The sequence below is a fragment of the Oryctolagus cuniculus genome, chromosome X (genome assembly GCF_964237555.1).
Source record: "Oryctolagus cuniculus chromosome X, mOryCun1.1, whole genome shotgun sequence".
NCBI lineage: Eukaryota > Metazoa > Chordata > Mammalia > Lagomorpha > Leporidae > Oryctolagus > Oryctolagus cuniculus.
This window is the reverse complement of record NC_091453.1, coordinates 1,687,060-1,715,003: the sequence shown is the minus strand read 5'-3', so window position 1 is coordinate 1,715,003 and position 27,944 is coordinate 1,687,060. Positions and strand designations below refer to the sequence as shown.

General features: G+C 41.4%; 1 protein-coding gene and 1 pseudogene across 2 annotated transcripts in view; one reads left to right on the top strand and one right to left on the bottom strand.

The window, feature by feature from the left end:
* Positions 1 to 27,944, top strand: part of ACE2 (angiotensin converting enzyme 2) — a 46,790-nt gene that overhangs the window by 14,735 nt on the left and 4,111 nt on the right. For both annotated transcript variants that reach the window (XM_051826945.2, XM_002719845.5), the window contains exons 4-17: positions 220 to 313; positions 724 to 867; positions 4,117 to 4,229; positions 5,682 to 5,787; positions 8,669 to 8,766; positions 11,289 to 11,458; positions 14,256 to 14,482; positions 17,453 to 17,597; positions 19,255 to 19,353; positions 20,026 to 20,148; positions 20,538 to 20,710; positions 22,234 to 22,292; positions 24,821 to 24,921; positions 26,103 to 26,219. In XM_051826945.2, coding sequence (XP_051682905.2) covers positions 220 to 313; positions 724 to 867; positions 4,117 to 4,229; positions 5,682 to 5,787; positions 8,669 to 8,766; positions 11,289 to 11,458; positions 14,256 to 14,482; positions 17,453 to 17,597; positions 19,255 to 19,353; positions 20,026 to 20,148; positions 20,538 to 20,710; positions 22,234 to 22,292; positions 24,821 to 24,921; positions 26,103 to 26,219 — 1,769 coding nt within the window. The remainder of the gene's footprint in view (positions 1 to 219; positions 314 to 723; positions 868 to 4,116; positions 4,230 to 5,681; positions 5,788 to 8,668; positions 8,767 to 11,288; positions 11,459 to 14,255; positions 14,483 to 17,452; positions 17,598 to 19,254; positions 19,354 to 20,025; positions 20,149 to 20,537; positions 20,711 to 22,233; positions 22,293 to 24,820; positions 24,922 to 26,102; positions 26,220 to 27,944) is intronic.
* LOC127485083 (U2 spliceosomal RNA) lies at positions 14,750 to 14,917 on the bottom strand (annotated as a pseudogene).

Below are 27,944 nucleotides of genomic sequence, written 5' to 3'. Positions count from 1 at the left end.
TCATGTGGCCAAAAGGATAGCATTTTTTTTCTTAAAGATTTATTTTATTTTTTTGAAAGGCAGTGACTGCCACTGTGGCATAGCAGGTTAAGCCTCTGCCTGCAGTGCTGGCATTCCACATAGGTGCTGCTTTGAGTCCTGCCTGCTCCAAGATGTCTTGATATTAGCCTTCTCTTTAGGGTCTTTTCTATTTTTAACACTGTCACCTTAAATTTGCAGTTGAATACAATTCTAAGCACAATGAGCACCATCTACAGTACTGGAAAAGTTTGTAACCAAAGTAATCCTCAGGAGTGCTTTTTACTTGAACCAGGTAGGTAATTTGTTTTGAGTGGTGATTATGAAATTTTCTTTTTTCTCTCAAATTTTAAAAATGAGATTGTGCTTTCCAGATGCATAATCCAAAGCCGGCAGACCCCAGACATGTGTCTTAGCAGATAGACACTGTGCTGACTTTTAACACAAGCTCATGGCAAGTTCTGTCACATCCGAGCAATTTTATTAAGTTAGTAATCAACTTATTTCAGTGGTTTAGCTTCTCTGCAGAAATATTTGAAAGTACAGTAGGGGGAGGAAATTAATGAATCAGGAGATTTTGTTTAATAACTTTCTGACTTTGATGTCTGCCAGCGTTACTTTGAATTCTTAAAATTCATGTAACTGTTTACAAATAAAAATTTTGCAAATCCGTGCTTACCTGCCCTTGGGTACTTTTGCTAACAGGTTTGGATGAGATAATGGCAAAGAGCACAGACTACAATGAGCGGCTCTGGGCTTGGGAAGGCTGGCGGTCTGTGGTTGGCAAGCAGCTGAGGCCTCTATATGAAGAGTACGTGGTCCTAAAAAATGAGATGGCAAGAGCAAACAGTAAGTCTGCTGTTCTGTGGCGGTTCTCATGTTCTGGGGGCTGCAGGACTATTTCTTAGACATCACCAAGCCTGCTTTTTGCTATCACAATAGCTCCAATTTAGTGATTATCTGCTGCATAATTTAGGTTACCTGTCCCTAGAAGAAGTTACTGGGGAATAAGAAAAGGTGAATTGGAGTTCTACAGTTTAAAGAGCTCAGGAATGACATTCAACTACAGGGTCTCAAATAAATTAGCCAGGAATTATGAATTATTAGTTTCCAGGAAGATCTTGGACCCTCAAGGTTTCCTGAAGGGTTGAGTGAATGAGGATCTTAGTTCTCAGGTAGGATGAGAGAGACACTATCTAGAGATACAGACACCCCACCCCGTGTGACCATTGTTCATTCTCAAAGATCATGTGCATGTCTACCTCAGGGTGCTTTCCCAGAAGAGGAAAAGATTAGCTTATGCTGGAAACTTATTTCCTGCCAGTTGTAAATATAATGCAAAGCATATAGTCATAAACATCTTAAACATCTTTTTTAAAGATTTATTTATTTATTTGAAAGGCAGAGTTACACAGACGGAGGAGAGGCAGAGAGAGACAGAGAGAGAGGTCTTCTATCTGCTGGTTCACTCCCCAATTGACCGCAATGGCTGGAGCTGCACCTATCCAAAGCCAGGAGATAGGAGCTTCTTCCAGGTCTCCCACACAGGTGTAGGGGCCCAAGGACCTGGGCCTTTTTCTACTGCTTTCTCAGGCCATAGCAGAGAGCTAGATCAGAAGTGGAGCAGCTGGGACTTGAACCAGCACCCATATGGGATGCTGGCACTGCAGGCGATAGCTTTACCCACTACGCCACAGTGCCAGCCCCAGTCATAAACATCTTAACAGAGGAGGAAATTTCCATATTTCTTAATTTATTCTCCTGCCTTAATAATGATCTGATATCATGCTATTTTGAATGATTTTATGCTTTGGTGATTCACTGCCTTCTGGAATTGAGTAAGGAAGATTTTTATTTTCATTTTTTGTTTCTAAATTTCTCCCACTGTCACTGAAACTCATATTCTTATTTTTAAAAATAAAGAGTTCATTTTAAAAATACTTTTTAATTTGAGAGAGAAATGGAGAGAACTCCTGTTTGCTGGTTCACTCCTCAAATGTCCACAATGGCTAGGGCTAGGTGAGGCTGAAGTCAAGAACCCAGAACTCAATCTGGGCATCCCATGTGGGTGGCAGGAACCCAATTACTTGGAAAGCAGCTATGCTCACCATTATACCACCAATGCACACAAGAATTCAATTACTTGAACCTCTTACACCATTGTCTCCCAGGCTCTATGTTAGCAGGAAGCTAGAGTAAGTAGCTAGAATGGGGCATTGAACCTAGGCACTTGGATATGGGACATAGGCATCTTAACCTGATTACTTAACCACTGGGCCAAATGCCCTCCCCTCACCAATGTTTTTTTTTAAAGATTTTGTTTATTTATTTGAGAGGTAGAGTTACAGACAGTGAGAGGGAGAGACAGAGAGAAAGGTCTTCCGTCCTCTGGCTCACTCCCCAAATGGCCGCAAAGGCCAGAGCTGGGCCAATCCAAAGCCAGGAGCCAGGAGCCTCTTCTGGTCTCCCACGTGGGTGCAGGGGCCCAAGGACTTGAGCCATCTTCCACTGTCTTCCCAGGCCATAGCAGAGAGCCAGATTGGAAGAGGAGCGGCCAGGACTAGAACCGGCGCCCATATGGGATGCCGGCACCACAGGTGGAGGATCAACCCACTGCGCCACAGCACTGGCCCCATCCCCTCACCAATTTTTAAAAAGAATATCTAGTATATCCTTGTATCCAATGTCTACTTCTCTCCTCATGCTCCAGATCATCCTTTGCCAATGTGTATATAAAAATAAAACTTACTAAACTATATTTACAAACTTCATTAGTTAATACCTTAATACAGGGTCCTGTTTCTTGATGGTTAGCTACTAACTGAAGCACATAGAGAGGTTATATATATACACAGGATTTTCAAACAAATACAGGTCTACTGTAGCAATGTCCATGATGAGTTAAGCCACATATAAAAATATAAGGCCCTGAACAAAACGAGAATTAAGAAAGTTAGAAATAGAATCATATCTCTTAAAACTAATGAGGCAAACTACCTTTAGGGAGAGTAGAAATACGGTGTGAACTTGGACAAGTGATTTAACCACTCTAAGCACAGGCTGTTGGTGGGAATGCAGACTGGTGCAGCCCCTGTGCAAGACAATATGGAGGTTCCTTACAAAATTAAAATTAGAATTATTGTATGACCCAACAATTTCTCTTCTGGGCATCTACTGAAAGGAAATTAAACTGCCACCTTGTGAAAGTATCTGCACTCCACATTCACTGTAGTATTGTTCACAATAGCCAAGATATGGAAACAACTAGGTGTCCATCAACAGACAAATGGATAAAGAAATTGGGTATCAATTATTACTGAGTCTGAATAAAGGAGATCCTGTCATTTGAATCAACATGGATGGTGCTGAAGATCATTATGCTAAGTAAAAATAGCCAGACACAGAAAGACAAACATTACATGATCTCACTTATATGTGGAATCTAAAAACAGAAAAGGTTAAATATACAGAGATAAATATTAAAACAGTGGGTAGCCAGGTTTAGGATGGGGAAGGAGGAAATGGAGAGATGTAGGTCAAAGGATACAAACTGGCAGATATGGCGACTGAACAAGTCCGAAGATCTAATTACAACATGTGAGCCAAGTTAATAATAATGTATTCAAGGTTTTTGCTAAGTAAGGAGCTTTCAGTAGCTCTTGCCTCAGAGAAAACTGTGTAATTCTGAGAGATGATGATGTATTCATCTTTTCACTATAATAACCATTGTACTATGTATATGTGTGTGTGTGCCTCATAACACTATACCATATACCTTTAGTATATACAGTAAAAGTTATTTTGAAAGTAAACATAGGCTGTTAATCTGCACAGTGGGGCTTATAATAATGTCAACCTTGTGAAGTTTTTGTGCTTATTCAATGAGATAATACATTTAAACTCCTGGCGTAGACCAAGTGCTCGATGGAATTACCTAGTGTTATTATTCATGTGCATCCCTTTGAATTGACTTTTAGAGGGGCGATAAAAATGTCATAAAACCTTTAGATTTCTTTTATCTTGTCTACAAGGCTAATCTACATGGAATGTGTTTTCTTTCTTTTCTTTATGTCTTCCTCCTCTTTACAAAAAAAACAGATTATGAAGACTACGGGGATTATTGGAGAGCAGATTATGAAGCCGAGGGGGCAGATGGCTATGACTATAGCCGCAGCCAGTTGATTGACGATGTGGAACGTACCTTCTCAGAGGTAACTGCGGAACTGTACACAGAGACAAATGGAGGGCAGTGCATAGGGAGGAGGCACAATGACTGAAGGCATTCTGATTTGTTCTTAGCACACTGGTCAACCATTCCCAGGCCTCATAAAGCAATTATAGAGTTTGTTTTAGAGAAAAAGGCACCCCCTACCGATGATTAGAATTATTTTGCTAAAGAAAAAAAAAAGAATTAATTTGCTTTCCTCTTCTTTCCATCACTCAGCAGGATTAACAAGAGGAGTGGTCTTTAGATTGATAAGAAGGAATGGTGAGCTACCTGGGCCTGGCACTGTCTTCCTTTGGTAGCAGAGCCATTGCCTTTGCTTCCTTCCGCAGGACAGTTGATACTATTATTTCATTAGGCTTTGATCAAGAACTTTTTATAGTGAAGAAAGAGTCCTATGAACCATGAACTAGCTCATGGACGCTTACTCATTTTGACCTCTTCCCATCTCCCCTTCATCCCTGCATCTTCAAACTTCTCATGTGAAGCTACTCAGTCACAGCCACAGTTGGGCAGTGCCATTCAAAAGGGAAGACAAACAACCCCCCCCCCAAAATAAATGGGCAAATATTTGAATAAGTACATCATCAAAAATGAATACAAAAAAAGCAAGTAAAAAATTGTTAGGGAAATTCAAATTGAAACCATGATGAAAACCCACTACACATTCACCAGAATGGCTATTATAAAATGATTGACTATTAAGTATTGGGGAGGTTGTGGAGACACTAGAGCCCTCATACACTGCTGGCAGAAATGCAAAATGGAGCACTTTATAAAATAGTTTGACAATTTTTTAAAAATTTAAACATACATTTACCATGACTTAGTCATCCCACTCTTAGCTGACTATGTGAGACAAATGAAAACATATATCTGTAGAAAGACATACACACATATCCCTAGCAGCATTATTCATCATAGCTGCAAACTGGAAGCAACCTAGTTGTCCTTCAGCTGGTGAGTAGGTAAACAATCTGCTACATTCACAAAATGGAATAATATTTAGTAATAGAACAGAATCAACTATTGACAAATGCGCCTAATGGACCTATAGAATATTCTAATGAAAGAGGCCAAACACAAAGGTCACAAATTAAATGATTCCGTTTCTGTTAAATGAATAGGAAAAGTATATAAATTGTACCTCAATTTAAAAACAAAGAAAAAAGTGATCTTAAAAATGATTTTTTTTTTGCATTTTCTTTCATTTTGAGATTTGTGTTCCTCTAGGCATGTTTATCAATTTATGCAGTGAAGCTGGTCATCATCAGTATCTGGGAAGAAGGAATGTTTTAAATTTTCCACAATATTTGAGAGGAGAAGAAATAATTTCAGGAAATTTTACTTGTCTAAAGAAGCTCCTAGCTCTAGTATTGGGAATTGGAAAATGGAGTTAGATACTCTTGGTTTTAAACTCTTTCCTGGGGCTTTTCAGATTAAACCATTATATGAACAACTCCATGCCTATGTGAGGACAAAGTTGATGGATGCCTACCCTTCCCGTATCAGTCCAACTGGATGCCTCCCTGCTCATTTGCTTGGTAAGAAGCCCCAGGATGTTTTTGTGTTCTTGGCTCTTAGTTATACACACCAACAGAATGTCTTTTTAAAGTGAGGCCCAACATAACACTTTTGAAAAAGGTTATCTGAATGAAGTTAGTAACATAGAAATCACATTTTGAAAGACTCATTCTTGATTACATTATAGGGGTTTTTGGTAGGTGTGAAGGGTTATTATGTTGGCCATAATCCAAAGGATAAAAGGATTAAGATGACTACAGAAAGAACTTCAGGGTCAAATGAGAGTGGAAGTGGGAAAAATACTTCTTAGTATTCAAGTTGATTAGCTGAGCTCTTGAGGTGGAGTTCAGTATTTTTGTGTCATATTGTCTGTCAGAAGAAAGAAGTTTGGCAAGCTGAGAGTGGTCAGCAGTGAGAAGGTGGCTTTCCAAAATTCAGGTACAGCCTTGGTGAAATCTTCCTAAGTTCTTTCTCTACTGCACAAATAGCTCTTGCTGAAAAGTACTTCATTTGGAATGAGTAATGAGTGAAGGAGAGTATGTATCCTCCCCTCTCCCACCCAGCTGTGGCTGGTAGTGAATTCTCCACGACTAAACTGCATTTCTATTAGTAGGAGAGACTATGAATGAAGGACCCTAAAGTGAAAAGACATCCTCTCCACAATATCCTCAATGAGTATTATTCAGTAATTTGTTTTCTGCTTAATTCATTGAGTCCAAAGTTTTTAATTCTGCCAATATTTCAAAACATAATTTTATTTCAAAGTTACCATAAGTGTTCTATTCACTGCTCAATTAGTTTTTATTGTTGTCCTATGTATAGGGCAATGGGACATAATAGATTAAACTTTTCTGATATGATGAGGCTCTCTTCCGTCCAAAGCAGACTAATCTATTACTGCAGGGCACCAGTTGTAGGACAGTTCTACATTACGTGGAACTGAATCAACAACCCTCTAATGCCTTCTATTCCTCACTCCTTTTTCCATGCTATAAGATTACCCAAAATATTCCAATTCTTATTCTACAAAATGACTTTTTAGGTATTTGTAAACTACCATCATATAAGAAGTAGCCTAGGACCTGGCACCAGAGCAAATACTAAATACATTTTGGTAACTGTTACTGTTATCATAGTGTATGCACTGTTTTCTTTTTTTTAAAGTTAAGTATCCTTCAGATTTTCAACTATTCCTTGCAATCCTACTTTGCTAATTGTTCTTCGGTCAAACTATACTTTGTCCATGTCCTTCTTCAACTGTCATGCTCAGAACCCAATAGTTAATTACAGAACAATTTTGACCAATATATGGAAAAACTACTACATTTGCCTTTATTCTAGGCATTATGATTCTATCACTTTAGCTCAAGGTCACGTTTGTGTGTGTGTGTGTGTGTTTAAAGTTTTATTTATTCATTTGAAAGGCAGCATGATGGAGAGGAAAGAGAAAGAGAGAGACAGAGACAGAGATTTCTTCCATCTGCTGGTTCACTCTCCAAATGCTTGTAACAGCCAAGGCTGGGCCAGGTCAAAGGCAGAAGCCAAGAACTCCATCTGGATGGCAGGAACTCAAGTACTTGGACTATCATCTGCTGCCTCCTAGGCACATTAGGAGGAAGCTGGATTGGAAGTGGAGCAGCTGGGACTCGACCTGGCACTCCAATATGGGAAGTAGGTGCCCCAAGTGGCAGCTCAACTCACTGTGCCACAATGCACAATGCCTGTTCCAACACATTTGTATTTTAGAAGCCCTGCCGTAGTGCTTATTGGATTGGGTCACTCTTGGTCTTTCACTGTGAACTGTGATCCAGCCTGATATCACATATATATTTCTATGGCAGTTAAGTTTTTCTCTAAAATATAATCATAAAACTTCACAGAAATCTACTAAATTTCATCTTTGAAAAAAATGCAGTACTTTTCATGTACTCGTGTTTCCCAATTTCTTTGGTGGTAAGATTTTGATCCTGCTATTAGCTTGGTTTTTTTTCTAGATCCATCTTCCATTTTAGGGTATCTGGCCTTGAAATACAAGTTCACATTTGTTTGAGATGCTTGAAAAACACTCAGTTAAGTGTATTAATATAGTAGTAAAGGCTGCTGCTGTGGCACAGTAGGTTGATCCTCAACCTGTGGTGTCTGCATCCCATATGGGCGCCGGCTCTAGTCCTGGCTGCTCCTCTCCCGATCCAGCTCTCTGCTATGGCCTGGGAAAGCAGTGGATGATGGCCCAAGCGCTTGGCCCCTGCACCCACGTGGGAGACCTGGAGGAAACTCCTGGCTCCTGACTTCAGATCAGCTCAGCTCTGGCTGTTGGGGCCATTTGGGGAGTGAACCAGCGGATGGAAGACCTCTCTGTCTCTCCCTCACTGTCTGTAATTCTCTCAAATAAATAAATAAAATCTTTAAAAAAATAGTAATAGAAGTGAAACTTAGTCACATGTTGGTAGAAGTTCATCATTTGAGATCTTATATGACTTCTTTTGAATCTGATACTGGCATTTCTAACAGATTAATTTGTAGTATTTTGTTCCATGGATGATAGAGTATCTAAATCTCTTTCTAATCCATAGTAGCTATGTTGTTCTTCATGTGTAATAAATTGTGCCTCTGAATTGTAATTCAAGATGGGAGAAACTGTGATAATTTTTAATAAGTTTTGCTTAAGCACATAATCTGTCATTTCACTCTTTTAGAGGAGATAGAAGAAAGAAATGTTGGAAATTTAAAATAAGAGTAGGAAAAAATGGAAACAGGGAGTGAAAGGGAAGCATAGAAATCAGATTATATTTAGAATTCTACTGTGTTGTCTGCTTACCAATCCTACCTCATGCACTATGTAAAATCAGGTCTGTATTTCTACTGTCTTTGTCATATATTAACAGATGCTTTTTTTAATAGGTGATATGTGGGGTAGATTTTGGACAAATCTGTACTCTTTGACAGTTCCCTTTGGACAGAAACCAAACATAGATGTTACTGACACAATGGTGAACCAGGTAGGAGGAAGAGACCTTAAAAATTAAAGCTAAATTCTCAACTTCATTTCTATTTATGCTAGCCTTCTGTTCTTATCTTTTGTATGTGACACCATGTAAACAGAAATTTCAGACATTTATGTCTTATCTAGGTGTATTGTTTATTAAAAATGATTTACAGTGTAACCTTTTATAACACGTGTGATGTTGATCTTGTTGAGAGCTACTCAAAATGGAGGTGACCTGTGTTTTCCATTAAACAGCAAGATGTGGAATTATCAACTGGCCATCACTGTTTCCAAAGTTAGTCATTGCTAAGTAATCAGTCAGTAATCTCTATGGCTAGTAAAAGTAAGACTGTCAGAATATTTTTGTGTATCAAAATAATCATTAGTGTTAAAATATTATAAGAATCTTTAAAATAATATTTAAATCACTCTTTTCTTACCATCTTGGTATAATTGTTTAAGTTATCTGTGTTCCTTCCACTCATGAAATAACATTATGGTTACAATTATGTATTTTTCATTATTCAACATTTCTGGGAAGAATTAATAATGACACTTGCATTTATCTTATAACATTTCTTCACATGGTTGTATCATAATTTACTTTACTGATACATTGCTGAATGTCTGGTAATTAATAGATTTAAATCTGCAAGTAGCAATGCCATGAATGTCTTCATGTTCCTAGCACATCCCTGGGAAAAGTCTGTGAGGTCCATAAAATCAGGACACTTCAAGGGCCTGCAAACTACTGCAGTTGTTCTGGCCCCATGTTGCAGTTGAGCAGCAGTCAAGTCCCATCTTTATGTAGATCCTAAGCCTTTCTACAGTGTTTTCACACCCACCTTTTCTCCTAATATTATCTGCCAGACTATCAGGGCAGGTCTTGTGCTAGCTCCTTGCTCTAGGTGAGGAAATTGAGAATTAGCTAAATTATTTGTCCTAACTCGCCAAGACAGCCAACAACAACTAAGGATTGAATTCAGAACTCTTAATCTTTCCAGTTTGTTTTTCCATTTGTTCATTTGTTGTTCATTCAACAGATGTTAACTATGCTTATTAGTCTGCACTATTTTGGTATATGTTCACTCTGCTTAAGAAGGACATACTTATATCAATCCCAATAGCTTGCCATTAAGCCTTTAAAGGTCAATCATTAAAAATAAAGCAAAACAAAACCGTAACCTCATATCCTGTTTTGTATTCCCAGGGTTGACATAGGAGAAAAACCAGATTTGACTAGTCTTTGAGATTAGAGGATGTTCTCTGTGTTACTAAAAATGATTCGTAAACTGTCTGCCAATTATACAAGCTTAGCCTGCCTGATGTGAGCCTTATGTACTAAGCAGGCTTGATAAGCTCCTGGGATACTACTTTCCAGAAAAATTTACTAGATGGCAGATGCCTACTTCTAGCTCTCTGCAGTTCCAGAATATTCTGGAAGTTTAGGCTCCATACATACCATGATGTCTAGGCCCAAGTACCCATTGGCTGGAAGGCCACATTTGGGCCTTTTTGATTCCAAAAGTCCATGCCTTCATACTCACTTTAAGGCTTATTCCTTCCATCAAGCTCAATACAGGGCCTTGCCCCTTGAAGGAACTCAGTCAATTATTGTTGCTTGAATTGAATAGTCTTTAGCAAATAAAAGGTCACTGTTGTTTGTTTGTCCATGGCTATAAAGAATAGGGCCAAAAAAGTCACACGTAATCTTTACTCAGCCTACTGCTAACATTTTCATGTATTTTTTTATTAAGATGATATTATACGAGTAGTTTATTATTTTACTTTTCACTTATTTTTTTTTCTTTTTATTTATTTATTTGACAGGTAGAGTTATAGACAGTGAGAGAGAGAGACAGAGAGAAAGGTCTTCCTTCCATTGGTTCACTCCTGAAATGGCCGCTACGGCTGGTGCTGTGCCGATCTGAAGCCAGGAGCCAGGTGCTTCCTCCTGGTCTCCCATGCAGGTGCAGGGATCCAAGCACTGGGCCATCCTCCATTGCAGAGAGCTGGACTGGAAGAGGAGCAACCGGGACTAGAACCCGGCGCCCATATGGGATGCCAGTGCCACAGGCAGAGGATTAACCAAGTGAGCCATGGTGCTGGCCCCAACTTCTCACTTACTGTTAAACTGCATTTTACAATATCAGTAGAAATTCTTTAAGTAGAATTTGGGCGGCTGCACAATTTTCCATTCCACAAAGGTATTGTTTATTTAACCTTTCTGATGATTGCTTATACTTTTTTTCCTATTAATCACACTCAGTGTAATTTCTTGACCTAACTTCTGATAATTTCCTAGATTGGTTCCCTAGAGACAAGATTACTGAGACAAAGAATATACACATTTTGAAAGCTGTTCATACATGTTGCCAAATTACCTTTCAGAAAGGTTATGCCAAGATATTTATTCAACAGAATAAATGTTGTTATTTTATTTTTGTCTTTATTTTATAGAATGTTGTTTTTTTTATGTTATAGAATGTTGTTATTCTAATGTTCAAATTAAATACTGTTCCTTTTTTCCCACAGGGCTGGGATGCAGAGAGGATATTCAAGGAGGCTGAGAAGTTCTTTGTGTCTGTTGGTCTTCCTAGTATGACTCAAGGATTCTGGGAAAACTCCATGCTAACTGAGCCAGGAGATGGCCGGAAAGTGGTCTGCCACCCCACAGCCTGGGACCTGGGGAAGGGCGACTTCAGGTAGTGGGGCTGATATTGACACAGTTGATATCTAATGGGAGAAGATGAACTTCTATCCCTTCTCTTCTTCTCTGAGCGTAGAAGAGATCAGTTAATGCTCCTTGAGCTAAAGGTAGGAGTCCATTAGAGTACATCTGCATTTTTCCCAGAAAAAAAAAAAGATGCTTGCCAGCTGCCCTTAACTTGAACCTTTAGACAGTCTGCCTCATTTGGAATATGAGGGCACTTCAAAAAGTTTGTGAAACAATGGAAATAAAAGATGAACTTATTTTGGTGCAAAAAATTTTTTTGAAAGCCATGCATTAATTTTTCATAATATGCATTTCTCATGAACTTTTTGAAGATCCCCTTATATTATGCATCCACTAGAACAACATGATCATGGTGATGGTTTGGCTCCCATTAGAAAAGGTTTGAGGCTAAGATTTATGGAAGATGACTATGTGAATCAGCCATTGCTCTTCCTCTCCATGTTTCACATTTATGAATGAGACAGGATAGAGAAATCAATAAGCTGGGATAAAAGGAAGAAAGTAGCCTGTGTCATAAAAGAGACAAGGGGAATGTTCTGTGAGGAGCTGGAAGAGAATTGACCACATCTAGAACAGGAGATAGAATCAGACAGAGCTTGGCCGGTAGCGTTGGAATTGCATCTGAAATATAAGAAAGGTTTGGACAGACACAGCTGGAGGAGAACATGAGGCTGGAGAAAAGCAGGATCAAATGCAGAGGTAGGACCTGGCATGTGTGCTGGAGTCAGCAAGTTTGCTAAAATCAGAAGCATGTGAAGGTGAGTCTGGGTGATGTGGTAGAATGGGCAGAGGGGTTTGAAATCCTAGGTGTGTCACTTAATGACTAGGCAACCTTGAACAAAGTTTCTAATCTTGGGTTTCAGTTTCCTGATTTATAAAGCAGAAGAGTAATTCCCAAGTTTGTAAGTATCTTAGGTTGGGTTCCTTATTTTAGAAATATTTGTACAAGTGTTTCATTTAGAGTGATGTGTCAGGCACAGGGGAGTGAGGGAGGCAGGCTGGGCCAGGGGAAGGAGGTAAGAAGTAAGAAAGGTTGTGATTTCTGCTGGAGACTGACCTCAGCCTGGTCCCTTAAAGCTCCCCAGAGTTAGTCAGACCTTGAACCATAGAGTTGGTCACACCTTGAGACAAGGGGACTGGCCTTTTGTACCCTGAATGAGTCAGTCAGTGGCTGTGGACTGCCACAGAATGTGTATGTGTGTGTGTGTGTGGGGGGGTGGGCACAACCTCCTGGTTGAGGAACCTCCTGTTTGGCCAAAGCAATAAAAAACGAAGCAGCTATTGGCTCTTATCAGCTATGACTCAGGCAACCGGGGAATGGTGGATCTGCCTGGTACAGGAGAGCCCTACCCTAGAGTAAGGGTTGGCAACCCTTTTCTATGGAAGACCAGATAGTTAAATGATGTCGGCTTTACAGGTCTCTGTTGCAATTACTCAACTCTGCCCTTGTGGCATGAAAGTAGCCATAGCCAATCCCTAAACAGCTGGATGTGGCTATATGCTGATAAAAATTTATTGATAAAAATAAGCCAGCCAGTAGGCTGTGGTTTGCCAAGCCCAGTACTAGCATGATGCTTTAAAATGAGAAGTTATATGTATGAGGGGGCCTCAAAAAGTCTATGGAAAATGGAATTATAACATAATATGAATTTCCCATAAAATTTTTGAAGACTCCACTCCCAAGTTTCTTAGCAGAGATTCTTATACATACAGTAGTCAGTAAATATATAGTAGCTATTCTTAAAATTGTTTCAAAAGAAAACGGAGAGAGGCCAAGTTAGGAAAACCCAGTTGGGGTCATACTGGAGGTGTAAAAAGGCGGCTGAGTGTATTCTTGAGCAGTGAGGCATCCTTAATGGGTGGGAGGTGACATGATCAGAATGGTAGGGAAATTATTTTGGGAATCTACTGAAATATGACTCCTACACCCACCTGAATGAAAATGTTCTCGCCAGGTTGAGAAGGACCACCTAATTGCCAAATACAGACCTTAACCCATCAGGCTGAAGCGGAAGTAGTCAACATTTACGAGGTGTTTTTTCACATGCTACTTTCCCTTGTCTTCTGCATTATCGACCTCTTCCGGACTCTGACCTCTCTGAATGCCCTTTCTTCCCGGAGTCAACTTCCTCTCCCAACCCCTTGGTTGCTGGGATCTCCCAAGGCTTTGTTTTTGGCCGTCTTTTTGTCATTCATCACATTCACTCAGTGACTTACCTGCTAAGGACTCCCAAGTCTCAATTTCTAGCCCCTTCTACTATTTCTCTATCTTGGCTAAACCAAGCCGCTGCTTGCAGTGTTTTGAACGCCATGTTCTTTTCTCAAGTCTTTGTCATTGAGCTCTTCCAGGAATGCCCGTCTCCTTGCCATCTACCTAGCAAACTCCTGCACATTGATCAAGGTCCTGATTGCTCATTGCATCCTCAGTAACGCCTTTCTCAGTGCTTCTAGGAGACTGTGCCTGCCTTCACTATCGTCATGGCCAAGGTTGTACTACTGATCACTTATAGAGTATTTGTCTCGGAGTTTTATAGCAGAGCACACTGCTTTCTGTCTTCCTAGGGGTATGTGAGCAGAACAAGATTCATCACTGCCCATCACTTTATATTGAACAACTGGTACAGTGTCTGGGACATAAGAGATAGGTACTCCAGGTTCATTGGTGAATAAATCTTAGAAAATGCTACCAAAACCCCATACAACTCTGCCACAGTGATTAAAGGAAATGCCGTGAGATGCATGCTAATTTTGCTCATTTTGTGCAGGATCAAGATGTGCACAAAAGTAACAATGGACAATTTCCTGACAGCGCATCACGAGATGGGACATATCCAGTATGACATGGCATATGCCACGCAGCCTTTCCTGCTAAGAAATGGAGCTAATGAAGGATTCCATGAAGCCGTTGGAGAAATCATGTCACTTTCTGCAGCTACCCCTGAGCACTTGAAATCCATTGGTCTTCTTCCATATGATTTTCATGAAGACAATGGTATGGACATTTTTCATGATTTGTATGGGGGTGTCTTTAGTCCTATTTGGGCAAAGGTATTTATTGTAATGCATAGAAAATACCTTTTGCCACATAAGGCATAAGGTATTTATGAGTAACTGCAAATTGCTACTGGGAAAAAAATTAAGTATGTATTAGCACATGATAACTTGCGGTCTTATTTTTTTTTTTTTAAAAAGAATGCAGAGTAACTGAGTGGAAATTTATTCTGTTGGAAATATCTAACACATTTTGTTTTTTAGTTTAAAAATGTTGAAACAGTCTCACAAAACTGAAATAGCTTGTCCAAGGTCACCTAACTAATTAGTGACAGTGTTCTGATTATATTCCTTTGGTTTTAGGTGGAAATTTTGCACAATTTTAGAGCTACAACAGATTCTACACTTGATCTTAGCCAAAAGGCCAAGAAGCAATACAACAGATTCTAAAAACCATTTTACAGAGGAGAAAATCAAATCCAAGAGAGGGAAATAATGGTCCAAGATCAAAAAGGCAATGTAATGGCAAAATCATAGCCCAATATAAACCAAATCCCTAACCTAAATTCCTTCCTATAATATGTGCAAAGCAAAATGAAACTTGGAATTTGGGATTTTTAAAAGCAGGTGGCACAATATCAATAATGGAAGGGACTGAAACATTTGGCTCATCCAACTGAAGCATGAATTTGCCCTGTACATCCCTTCAAATTCATGCTGTTCTTCAATAACTTTATCCCATTTCTTCTTGCATGGCTCAGACTTGATGGAACATAAAAAATGTTCAGGAGATTCGGATTTCTTCCATGGGGGATACCATGGGTTTTGATTCTTCCTCTTAAAAGTACAGCAAGTAAAGCTGAATACTTTCTCCTCTTCCATGTATTTCTTGCCCCTCATTTGCTGGCTGGAGTGTTTGGTGAGTGAGGTCAAGGCCAGGAGCTCCATCTTTGTGTAGGCCGTTCACTCTGCCTTGATCTCTGGTTCCAGATCCTTGGTGATCGCATAAGGGCCTGTGAGTAGCCAGTGTAAAGCAGTTACCATGTCTGAAATACCGCAGCACAGACCCCGCAGATTATAGACCAGTAGTGGCATCCTCCATGAAGAGAATAACAAAGGCAAAGGAATTAACGGTAGCCACATCTGCTTCCTAAGTTTAAAATAATATTCACTCAAGTCAACGAGCATACATTTATTTGTTTTATCATTTTTTAACGTTTCACGACAGCAGGCAAAAGTGGTCAGATCACTGTTTTTTCACATGATGTTAGATGTGGTTAAACCCCTGCTTCTTTGCTTGGCTCTGCTCCTGATTTGTGAATGATGTTAAACAAACACATTGCTTTCATCCTTGTTTTCTTCCCCCTCTCTCTTCCTTTCTTCCTCCAGATACATGAGGGACTTAAAAATGTTTATGGAAAAATGAAATTTAAAGATTATTTTGATGTGAAAGAAAATTTGGAATCTTATGTGGCTTTTCTCATAATCCACATTTCCTGTGAACTTTTCGAAGAGCTCCCAGATTTATTGAGAACATACCATATATAAGACATTTGATTTTTTTTTTTGGACAGTAGAGAAACAGTGACATGGAAACTAGATAACATCTTCCTGCTTATATTTCAGTGAACTTTCTTGGTACACTCTTTCTTTGATGAGCTCTACTCCCAGTTCATGTCACTAATAAGATATAGAATGAAGTGATATGATTTGCTAAAACACTTAAAATTCCTGGTAAAAAAGATACTAGTATATTTAAAGGGCATTGTACTTTTGATTATCCAGGATTGTGTTCTCTACGGAAATTCTTTTTTTTTTTTTTACCCCCTCTCTGGTTTACTAGCTTTTCACTATCTTTTTACTACATGTTTATTTAACAAAGACTTGAGAGGGCATTGAGTAGCAGGCACTGCACCGGGTGTACAATCTTGAATGAAATGTCATCAGTCCCTGCCTCCGTGGAGCTTTCAAGAACAAGTGGCATGACTAGGAAAGGAGATAGAGTGGTCCTTATTAACTCTCATAAGAGACATTTGAGGAAGGCAATTGGAACGAATGAAAAAAATGAGGATTGGGCAATTTGTGGATTTTTATTTGCATGTTCTGTTTCATGGCTCCACCCTACTCCAAATTCCTTAGCTGAGAAGGTGAACAGATACATATTGTTATGTTCATTGTTAATATTTCTCATTTGTATAGTAAGTATATCTTGAGGAATATTTTCTTTTCTTTTCTTTTTTTTTTTTTTTTTTTTGACAGGCAGAGTGGACAGTGAGAGAGAGAGACAGAGAGAAAGGTCTTCCTTTGCCGTTGGTTCACCCTCCAATGGCTGCCGCGGCTGGCGCACCACGCTGATCCGAAGGCAGGAGCCAGGTGCTTCTCCTGGTCTCCCATGGGGTGCAGGGCCCAAGCACTTGGGCCATCCTCCACTGCACTCCCGGGCCACAGCAGAGAGCTGGCCTGGAAGAGGGGCAACCGGGACAGAATCCAGCACCCCGACCGGGACTAGAACCTGGTGTGCCGGCGCCGCAAGGCGGAGGATTAGCCTAGTGAGCTGCGGCGCCAGCCATATTTTCTTTTTTTAAAGATTTTTTTTAATATTTATTTGAAAGTCAGAGAGAGAGAGAGACAGATATTTTCCATCTGCTGGTTGATTCACCAAATGGCTGCAGCTGACTCAGATCAAAGCCGGGAGCCTGAAACTCCATCCAGCTGTCCCATGTGGGTGGCAGGGGCCCAAGTACTTCAGCCATCTTCCCACAGCTTTCCCAGGCACATTAGCAGGGAGCTGGAGTGAAAGTAGAGAGGCGAGTGCTCATATGCGATGCCTGCACTGCAGGCAGTGGCTTAACCCTGTATACCACAACATTGGCCCCAAGGAATATTATCTTGAAATTAGGAAAATTACCTTTAACACAAGACAGCTACTCTCATCTTCATCTTAATATTACCATTTTCCATTTATTTTCAGAAACAGAAATAAACTTCCTACTCAAACAAGCACTCACGATTGTTGGAACTCTACCATTTACTTACATGTTAGAGAAGTGGAGATGGATGGTCTTTAAGGGTGAAATTCCCAAAGAGCAGTGGATGCAAAAGTGGTGGGAGATGAAGTAAGTCAATGATTCAGTAAAATATTTTCTCGTGAGTTCACTGTTTATTTATTGTTAAATTAGTTAATTTATTTGAGAAGGTGGGGGGAGCAGGGAGGGAGCACTCCCATCTGCTGGTTCACTCCCCAAATGCCTGCTCCAGACAGGACTGAGTCAGGCTGAAGCGGGGTGCCAGGAACTCAATCCAGGTCTTTCGTGTGGATGGCAGGAACCTAAAGACTTCTGCGTCCCAGGGTCTACAATAGTAGGAAGCTGGAGTCAGGAGCCAGAGTAGACTGATACAGGACACATGTGTCCTAATTGGTAGACTAAATGTCTGCCCTCACCAATTACTTAAACTAATTTGACTCACCTGTGCACATACACGTACATAACCAGCTAGTCTCACTGTATTTCATCACCTGAGTGTTTTCTAAAGCCACTAGAACCCTGTAATTTCAGGAAAGGCTGCCAAACTAATGCCACCCCCCCCCCCAACACTGACCCTCGACTACTAACTGATCTGAGTTGATGGATAAGTACCGCAACTCCTTTGCACTCAGGTGGGGTAACTCTTGTGGGCGTGCTCTACACTGAGTCCTGGAGCCCCTCAGTGGGGTGGAGCTCCAGTCGCCACAGTGGTAACTCGCTTGATAGCCCACGCTTTGGGGGCTGCTCTCCTTTCCCCGCATGACCGCATTATCCCTTTGCTGATACTTCCTGGAATCATTTTTCCAGGGCCTTGTCTCAGGGTCTGTTTTGAGAAAACCCAAACTAAAGTGACTAGGATTGAGGTTCTCAAAGACTGTTTCCTAGTCAGAATGTTTGAGATCTGAGTAGATAAATCTTGAAAGCTGCAGATGGGGATTTAATTTTCTGAAAATGAAAGAAGTGCATCATTCAGGTCGGGGAACGCCATCTCACCACAGCACCCCGGTGCAGCCACCTGCCACAAACACACATTAGCTATCTCAGTTTTATATTTTTAGTGTCCACTTAAGTGCCATCTGCTCAGATAAAATTTCCTTGGCCCTGCCTTCTACCTTGGGTGAGGGGACACTGCTTCATGTTCTATATTGTTAAGTGGTAGGTCTTTCATTAAATTGATATTATTTAGGAAGTGACTAATATGTTCATTTTTATGTATTTTTTACCCAGTCAAGTCTCCAGGGCAACAGTGAATAACCACGTAACCACAAAATTGGGAGAAAAATGGAAAATGAGGCACAACTGGGGAAGGCTGGGGAGCTGAAGGGGTTTACTGCGCTGGAAAGTGGGTGGTGTTGGGCACAGGCTTCCCAGAGGAGGGGACTTTTGAGTTGAAGAACAAGTAAGATTTCAATTTTACAAAGTTCCTTCTGCCAGGAACACAGTAAGTGCAGTGCCTGATAGGAATTAGTAGGGCTTTCATTGTATGTTTTCATACTTTATGAATCTATTAAATTAGTATTTTGAAGACATAACTATCTTCCAATGGTATATTCTGGCTGAATTAAAAAATAAGATAACCACCTAATGGGCTTTACACTCTTTTTTTTTTTTTAATACTGTTTCTATTTCACCTGACAACCAACTTCAATAGAAATGCCATTGACTGATGAAACTGCAGTTGTGTCCAACCCCACCTCCTCATGATGGGTGCCCCACAGCTAACGTATCTTTTCCTTTCTTCCCAAAGGCGAGAGATAGTTGGGGTGGTAGAACCCATGCCCCATGATGAAACATACTGCGACCCTGCGGCTCTGTTCCATGTTGCTAATGATTATTCATTCATCCGGTAAATGACAGTTTTCTTTGTTTAACTTTGAGGGTTTGTGAATAACCGTGCTAATGACAAAGAAATAGGGATCAGTGAAGTGATAATTGTAAGTTTTCTTCCTATCTCCAACTTGTACCCCAAGCTCAATATAGATAACTCAATTCAATTCAATTTAACCCAACACGATTTGCTAGGTTAGATAACGTTTGTGGGAGATCTTTTCCCCATTATCAAGGAATCAATAGTACCGTTGGGACAAACTGAAAAGTACTTTTGTTTGTCTTCTTGTTACTGGGGGAGTTCACAATGTATTGTTCTTCACCTATTAGTCCCAGACCTTGGATTTGCCAGGCTTCTGCATCTTTATTGGTAAAATGAAAACAATACTTTTGATTTGTCATACAGATTTATTGGCATAATTTACATAAAATGGCTAAAAATCCATAAAACACAATACAAACATGAGCTAACATTTGAGTAGTGCTGCCTTGTTTATGAATTGATATGCAAACTGCAAGTAGACTATGATGAGATTGTACAGTTCTTGTTTGGGTCTTTCTGGAGAAAGAAGTTTTGTTAGTATCTCTTTGGTAACTTAGACTCCCGGATTTAAATGTACAGCCTAATCTATGACTCTGCCACAGTAACTCAGCATGGGACTGCTTTTTCGCTTCTTTGTCTCTTGTACAGATATTACACCAGGACAATTTATCAATTTCAGTTTCAAGAAGCCCTTTGTCAAGCAGCTCAACATGAAGGTCCCCTGCACAAATGTGACATCTCAAATTCCACTGAAGCTGGGCAGAAGCTGCTGTAAGAAATGACTCAATGCTTCGTCTCCAATATTCATTCATTTCCATGCTTTGGTTTGAATGTGATTTCTTTGTTCCAAAAAGAACATTTTGGCTTTAAAATGTCCTCATCCACAAAGTAAATGTTTAATCTGTGATCACACAGGAACCTAGACCATTCGCTGGCTCGATGGGCCACCTGCTGTCTCCATGTTATAACTTCAGAGCTCCCTTTGTAGTCAGTGGAAGGGCATAGAGAGTTTGAGGGATGAATATCTCATCAATACGTTTTATTTTCTTATCTGCCAGGAGCAAACTTGTGCAAGTGAAAGAGCACTTAGGCTACAGATGTAAGTATATGTGCATCTGGAATCTCTCAAAGTATTCTGAACACCCTCTTTTCTCATGTAGCAATATGCTGAGACTCGGAAGATCAGAACCCTGGACCTTAGCATTGGAAAATGTTGTAGGAGCAAAAAATATGGATGTAAGACCACTGCTCAACTACTTTGAGCCCTTGTTTACCTGGCTGAAAGAGCAGAACAGGAATTCCTTTGTGGGCTGGAGCACTGAGTGGACCCCATGTGAGTATACCATGCTGACACATTTTGCAAAGGCCACGTAGCTGCGAATGCTTCCCCCTACTTAGAAGCTGACTTAGACGGTGCTGTGCTGGCAGCTGCCATTTGATGGGGGTAGGAAGCACATGTGTAATCACCTACTGTGTACCTGGCATTGTGAAAACTATTGTACACATACACCCCCATGCACACAGATGCGCACACATGTACACTTGCAAGTCTGTTTTTATTAGTCTCATCTTTAAAAGCGTATAAAAGTCTTCAACCCCCACTGTACCTGACTCCTATTTTTCAAAGACATGCACTTTTAACAATTTTAATGCTATAGCTTCTTTCTGGCAGTTACTTTCACATTTCTAAATAATTTGTTTATATTGGTCTCTCGTTATTGGTCATTTTTTTACTTTTACTTCTGCCTGTTCTTCTACTTCCATTTCTTACTCTCTCAGTAAAGCTTTATTGTGACTTTTAGTAAAGCAGCTGTCAATAGTCACATCATTATGCCTGTAGGTCCATGTAATATACTCTGTTGTGTCATTTCTTTTCTTTTCTTTTCTTTTTTTTTTTGACAGGCAGAGTGGATAGTGAGAGAGAGAGAGAGAAAGGTCTTCCTTTTGCCGTTGGTTCACCCTCCAATGGCCGCCACGGCTGGCGCACCGCGCCAATCCGAAGGCAGGAGCCAGGTGCTTCTCCTGGTCTCCCATGGGGTGCAGGGCCCAAGCACTTGGGCCATCCTCCACTGCACTCCCAGGCCACAGCAGAGAGCTGGCCTGGAATAGGGGCAACCGGGACAGAATCCGGCACCCCGACCGGGACTAGAACCTGGTGTGCCGGCGCCGCTAGGTGGAGGATTAGCCTATTGAGCTGCGGCGCCGGCCTGTTGTGTCATTTCTAATGTGACTTTTTGTTTGTCCCAGAGTTTCTATTTGCTTCAATATTTTTTGCATGTATAATTTGCTGTCTGTATTGCATTTGGTTCCCCCCACCCCCGAACTGTTCTAATATATTGATTTCTTTCAGTCTAATTTATTTCCCTAGAGACTTTCCTCTTGGAGTGGTACATCCTTTTGCCTCAATCTGGAACAGTTCTCATCTCGAGTCTCCTTTTGTTTGTTGTTCTCTGGAGTTGAATCCACTGCTTCCTGGATCCCATGTCTTCTTGGATTATCTCTAGTTTTATTGGAACACAGCTCCCAAGTGGCTGTTTAAGCAAGGGCATATGGGGTGGGAGGATCAGCTGTTCCTCAAAGTGTTTTTAACCACAGTCTTGTTTTCTGCCCAGTGTCCTCTTCGTACCCTCTGCTGTACCTGTATTGCAAGACTTTCCCTCTGTGCATACCATACATCATGGCTTTCTATCTCCTGAGAAAGCACTTCCCACCATTTCTCATTTTCCAAAAGTGTGCTTGTACCTTGAAAAAAAATCCTTTACTAGTACTTTGGTGGGACTGCAGGAGGGGGAAAAATAAACATATGTGTTCAACCTGTCACTTGTAACCAGCAATCTGTAATTTCTCTTCAATCAGATGCTGACCAAAGCATCAAAGTGAGGATAAGCCTAAAAACAGCTCTTGGAGACCAGGCAGTGAGTATTCCCACGGTGTACCCGTTATGTTTCAGTGCATCTCTTCCCTTAAATAGGACGCGATAGCCTCATTTCAGCTTGGTCTGAAAGAGGAAAGGCCATGGTTTTCTTCCGAACTATTAGCCGCAGATTCTAGCCTTCCGCTTCTTTTTTTTTAAGTAACTTGTTCCTTTTTGAACAGGCTGTGCATGCTTTTTACTTATTACCTTGGAGATGTTGTAAAGATCAATGAGAAATCATCTGTACCAGTCCTTAAATCTCAAATATTATTCCAATGGACTCTTATCACTTTTGTTTGTATTTGAGGAAGAGGACATGGTTATATTTTGAGCCGTTGTTTTTAGAAGCAGTATGGTTAGGAAGTTATTGTTTGTTTTGTTCTGCTCAATTATCTATGTCCTGGCTTTACTCAGAGTGCGTTCTGTGGGTCAACAGCATCCGAATCACCTGGAAACCTGTTGAAAATGTAGAATCTCAGGCCCCAGCCCTGGACCTGCTTAATCAGAGTGTGCATTTTGGCAAACCCTGGGGGGGATTTGTTTATGCAGTAAGCACTCAGAAGCTCTGATTTGGAACACTGTTTCTCAAACTTGGCTGCACATCGGAGTCATATGGGGAAGTTTTCAAAATATTAACACCTGTGTTTCACCCCAGGAAATTCTGATGTAGTTGCTTTGGGGTGTGGCTTTAAGAGTTGGGCAACAAGACTCTTAGAAGCTCCTCAGGTGATTCTAATTATGGGAAACTTTGAGAACCACTGGTGTAGTGATCCATTTTGGGGTAACAAATATTTATCGAAAATCATATTACTTACACTTTTTTAAAAGATTTATTTATTTATTTATTTGAAATAAATTTACAAGGAGCGGCTTTACCTGCTACGCCACAATGTCAGCCACTTTTTCTTGATGTGTCCTCATGTGATCTGTCCATGCAACAAGGGAATGGTAAATACTTGTATTTTCTGTGGAAGGCCAACTGTATCTATGGCATTATTTTGAGAATTTAGCCTTAAAAAAATTCAAATACGGAAATAGTAATGAGAGTATTATTAGCAACAATATTAACATTGTTATTACTATCAAAGTACCCTCCCTACACATAAACACACACACACACACACACACAACCTGGGTGAAATTAAGCTGAAGTGAATGTAATAATTCTTTTGTGAAATCTTAGACTTTTTTTCCTAAGAGGGGAAAGGAGAAGCAGAGCCTGTGCCATTTTTGGTCTCTACTGCCATCTACTGGACGAAAGAGGGAAAGCTTGTTTTTCCTCTCAAGTCTCTCAAGGCCCTTTTGAAACAAACCATTTGCTTAGCACTGGAAAACAAGAGCAATTACCTTGCTCTTCACGGCGAGTTATTTTTTTCCTTTGAACCTTAAGTCTCTTTTTCGTTTACTCTCGTACTTGCATGAGAACTTGTCATACAATAGTAAACACTCAGTTTATTTGCCTACAGTGCATAGACATTTTAAGCAAACCCACAACTTTTGATTGACTCTGATCTACAACCCATCCTCGGGCTGTTTATTTTTGATTCATATGAAATCAAAGTAAAAGGACCACTGACCCCAGTGGTTTCTAAAGTGTGGTTCCGTGAGCAGCAGCAGTAATTGGCAGCCCCCGGGAGTCTGTGAGCGCTCCAGTGTCAGGGCTTTTCCCAGCCTTTCTGAGTCAGAACCTCTGAGGGTGGGGCCCAACAGTCTGTGTTTTAACCAGCCCCCCAGGTGATGCTGATGCTCTCTTGTGTTGCTGTTCTCTGACTTAAGCAGAAGCAAGACACCGGAATATGAGCAGCAATGCTTGAAAAGTACCAGGCTTTATTATGAAAAAAAAAATTTTTTTTTTATTTTTGACAGGCAGAGTGGACAGTGAGAGAGAGAGACAGAGAGGGAAAGGTCTTCCTTTGCCGTTGGTTCACCCTCCAATGGCCGCCGCTGCAGCCGGCGCACCGCGCTGATGCGATGGCAGGAGCCAGGAGCCAGGTGCTTTTCCTGGTCTCCCATGGGGTGCAGGGCCCAAGCACCTGGGCCATCCTCCACTGCACTCCCTGGCCACAGCAGAGAGCTGGCCTGGAAGAGGGGCAACCGGGACAGAATCCGGCGCCCCGACCGGGACTAGAACCCGGTGTGCCGGCGCCGCTAGGTGGAGGATTAGCCTATTGAGCCATGGCGCCGGCTCGAAAATTTATTGATTTGCTAATTCACTCATCAAATGCTGCAACAGCCAGGGTTCTAGTCGGCAGAAGCTAGAAGGCAGGAATTCAATTGACTTTCCATGTGGGTGGTAGGGGCCAAAGTACTTGAGCCATCACCTGCTTCCTCCCAGGGTGCACATGGTCAGGAAGCTGGAATTGGGAGCAGAGCTGGAGCAGAGGCAAGACTCCAAACCAGGCACTCCCATCTGGGATGTGGGTTTCCCAAGAGGAATCCTCACTGTTGCACCAAACACCCACCCTGAGTATCAGGTTTAAATATGTCCTATGATCCCTACTGAGCAATGTCTTTCTTCTGAATTTGCAGTACGAATGGAATGACAGTGAAATGTACTTATTCCGGTCATCTGTTGCATATGCCATGAGAAAATATTTTTCAGAAGTCAAAAACCAGACGATTCTTTTTGGGTGAGTTCTCAAGTTCTTCCAACCAGCATTCCCCTTCCTCTTGAATTCCAAAAGATATTCTGCTTACAGTTTTCTTCAGGTGAAATTAAGAAAAAACTCCTCATAATTTGAGGACTTCTCCAGCATCCTGGACTTTGGACCACTCTGTGTAGGATGATTGTGGCTTATTAGACTCCCAGATCGCAAGGACCGTGTTCTTGTTCAGCAGCTCTCCCTGTGCTCCTCTTGCTCCCAAAACTGTCACCTACCCTCAGTACTGAAAAAAGAAAGGGCAGAACGCTGCTGTCATTGAACTGATACACTAGTGTATATGTTGTGTATGTATGATACATATGTGAAATAGAGAATTACATGGCAATAAATGCTAGGCAGAAGAGTGCAACAAGGAAGGGATTGGAAGTGCTGATAGGTGTGTGTGAGGGTGGGAAGGGAGTTCCTTTTGAAGTGGAATGGTCAGAAGAGACCTTACTAATAATTAAGTAAATACATGAAACAGGAGAGAGCTCCAGCAAGGCCATCAGTGGGAGAAAACATTTCGTCTGGGAAACAGCAGGTGCAGACGCTTTGCCTTTTGAAGGAACAGGCAGGCGGCCAATGTGGCTGGAACAGAGCATCTACTAGGAGACAAGGAGATGTGGTCAGGGCAGTGGTCAGGCCTAGGGGCAGGAGAGCGAGAAGAAAGTTCTCGTGGAACTGGAAGGCCATTCTAAGGACCTCGGCTTTTGTTCTGAACAAGAGGGGTATGACTCAAGGACTAGAAGCCACACGGCCTACCTTAGCTTTCACTAGACTCAGTCACTACCTTCATTCATGGGTGCGACATGTTTGGTGGTGGGGCCAGCTTGGGGGCTATTTCTGTTCACTTTGCTGTTTATCACCATCTTGGGTCACCAGTGATTCCTTGCTATTCTTCTGGGGCTTTCAGTTTACAATTTCTCTCTCATTGAAAAAAAAATGTTTTATACAAGGTCAGAACCAAGAGTTCCTAAACTCTATATTGCAACTTTCATGTCCTTGACATAGTTGGGCAAGCTTAGCGGTAGTAGGAGATGACATCCTCCTGTTTGCCATCATGCCCCTTGTTTCTCTCTCTACCTGTGATCCTCTCCTTCCATGGCAAGGGAAGTCTTTGTTGTGTCCTCTGTGCCCCAAGGGAAGATGTTTCTTTTGTTTCTCCACAGGGAGGAGGATGTCAGAGTGAGTGATTTGAAGCCAAGAATCTCCTTCAACTTCTTCGTGACTGCACCTAACAACGTGAATGACATCATCCCTAGAAATGAAGTTGAAGAGGCTATCAGGTGACGGCTAACTTTCAAAAGACTGGTTAAGGGCTGAAGGGGTTAACACATGCAACAAGAGCTAATATTTGCTCTTTCTGTGTGCTGAGCATTGTTCTGGTTATTTACATGCTTTATCTCATCCCACAACCTTGGGTTTTAATGAGCTGATTTGGATTCCCGCAGATGCAGGACCTTAGAAAAGGGTTTCTATGAAAGTGGTTTATTTGGGAGGTGATCCCAAGAAGCACTGATAGGAAAATGTGGACAAGAGACAGAGAAGGGAAGACAGACAGTATTTATACGTTAGCAAGTTACTTCTGTGGGCAACCCGAGCCAAATCCTGCTGGGACACTCGGAGACCATGGAGAATGTGCACCTGAGATGTCCCAGCAGAAGGTTGAGGGAGCTGGGTATTTATTCAACACCTCCAGTCAGTGGTTCGGAACAGCTTCCAGGTGGCATTACTTCCCCCGCATTTCTGGTCGACAGGCAGGGCAGATCTTTTGCTCTGAGGATGCTCTCGGCCAGAAGGAAGTAGGTACTGGCTGAAGGAAAATTGACCGACACGCATGGAAGGTAGTGCAGAAGGGACTTGGGCAAGTAGTGCCTTTATTTGCTGTAAGGACTTTGGTGTAGGATTCGTTAACTGCCGAAAGCCTGAAATAGATATGCAAGGCTAAGATTCCTTAGACATTGCTTAATCTACATGGTAGGACAGGGACTTACTATTAGAAGAAATGATTTGTCCAGTGTGCCCCAATTATTTCCCACAACAGACAGCAGGAGTAAAGAATGGATAGACCTTCTAGCTGGTTCCTTTTGTCATTAAAAAAAGGTTTCATACAGACTGCCTCTGGATAACTCACTAGGTGGCCCTCTTGAGCTGCGTCAGTAAGTCCTGCTTACCTTTGGAAGCAGATCTAAGACTTGCTGGGCAGCGTGTGTCTAAAAAATCTGGCTTGGTTGGAGTGTATGACCTGATGACCCAATCATACCTACTCACTCGCTCACTGCTTCCCAAGGACTTGTGTTTGTCGTAGGAAATAGTGGCAGCTGAGATTCATGAAAGAGCTCAGCCCTTCTGGATACCCAGCTGCAATCTGCAGGACACCTTGAACTTGCTATCTCCAGAGTGACTTGAAACATTTTCAGGTTGAAATTGCCAGGGGTTACATGCCTAATAATGTTTTTTAAAAATTGATTTTATTTATTTGAAAGACAGAGTTACAGAGAGAGGTAGAGACAGAGAGAGAGGTGTTCTATCTGCCGGTTCACTCCCCAGATGGCTGCAACGGCTGGAGCTGTGCAGATCCGAAGCTAGGATCCAGGAGCTTCTTCCAGGTCTCCCACGTGGGTGCAGGGGCCCAAGCACTTGGGCCATCTTCTACTGCTTTCCCAGGCCACAGCAGAGAGCTGGATCAGAAGAGGAGCAGCCAGGACTAGTGCCGGCGCCCGTATGGGATGCCAGTGCTTCAGGCCAGAGTGTTAACCCACTGCACCACAGCGCCGGCCCCCTAATAATGTTTTGACCTCTCTTCCTCTCTGGTGTACTCTGACCTCCTGACCTGGGTTATACCCAGGTATAGGAGGATAAGATGCTGAATACTTGCATCTTTGATCTAGAATATTCTTCATTTCACTGTTTTTATTTTAAATAATCTTCATCCTTTTGCCTCCATTAAAATTGAGTCATTTTCCATCCCAGTGCAGGAGACATTGGGAAAGGTCCCTTTCCTATGTTAC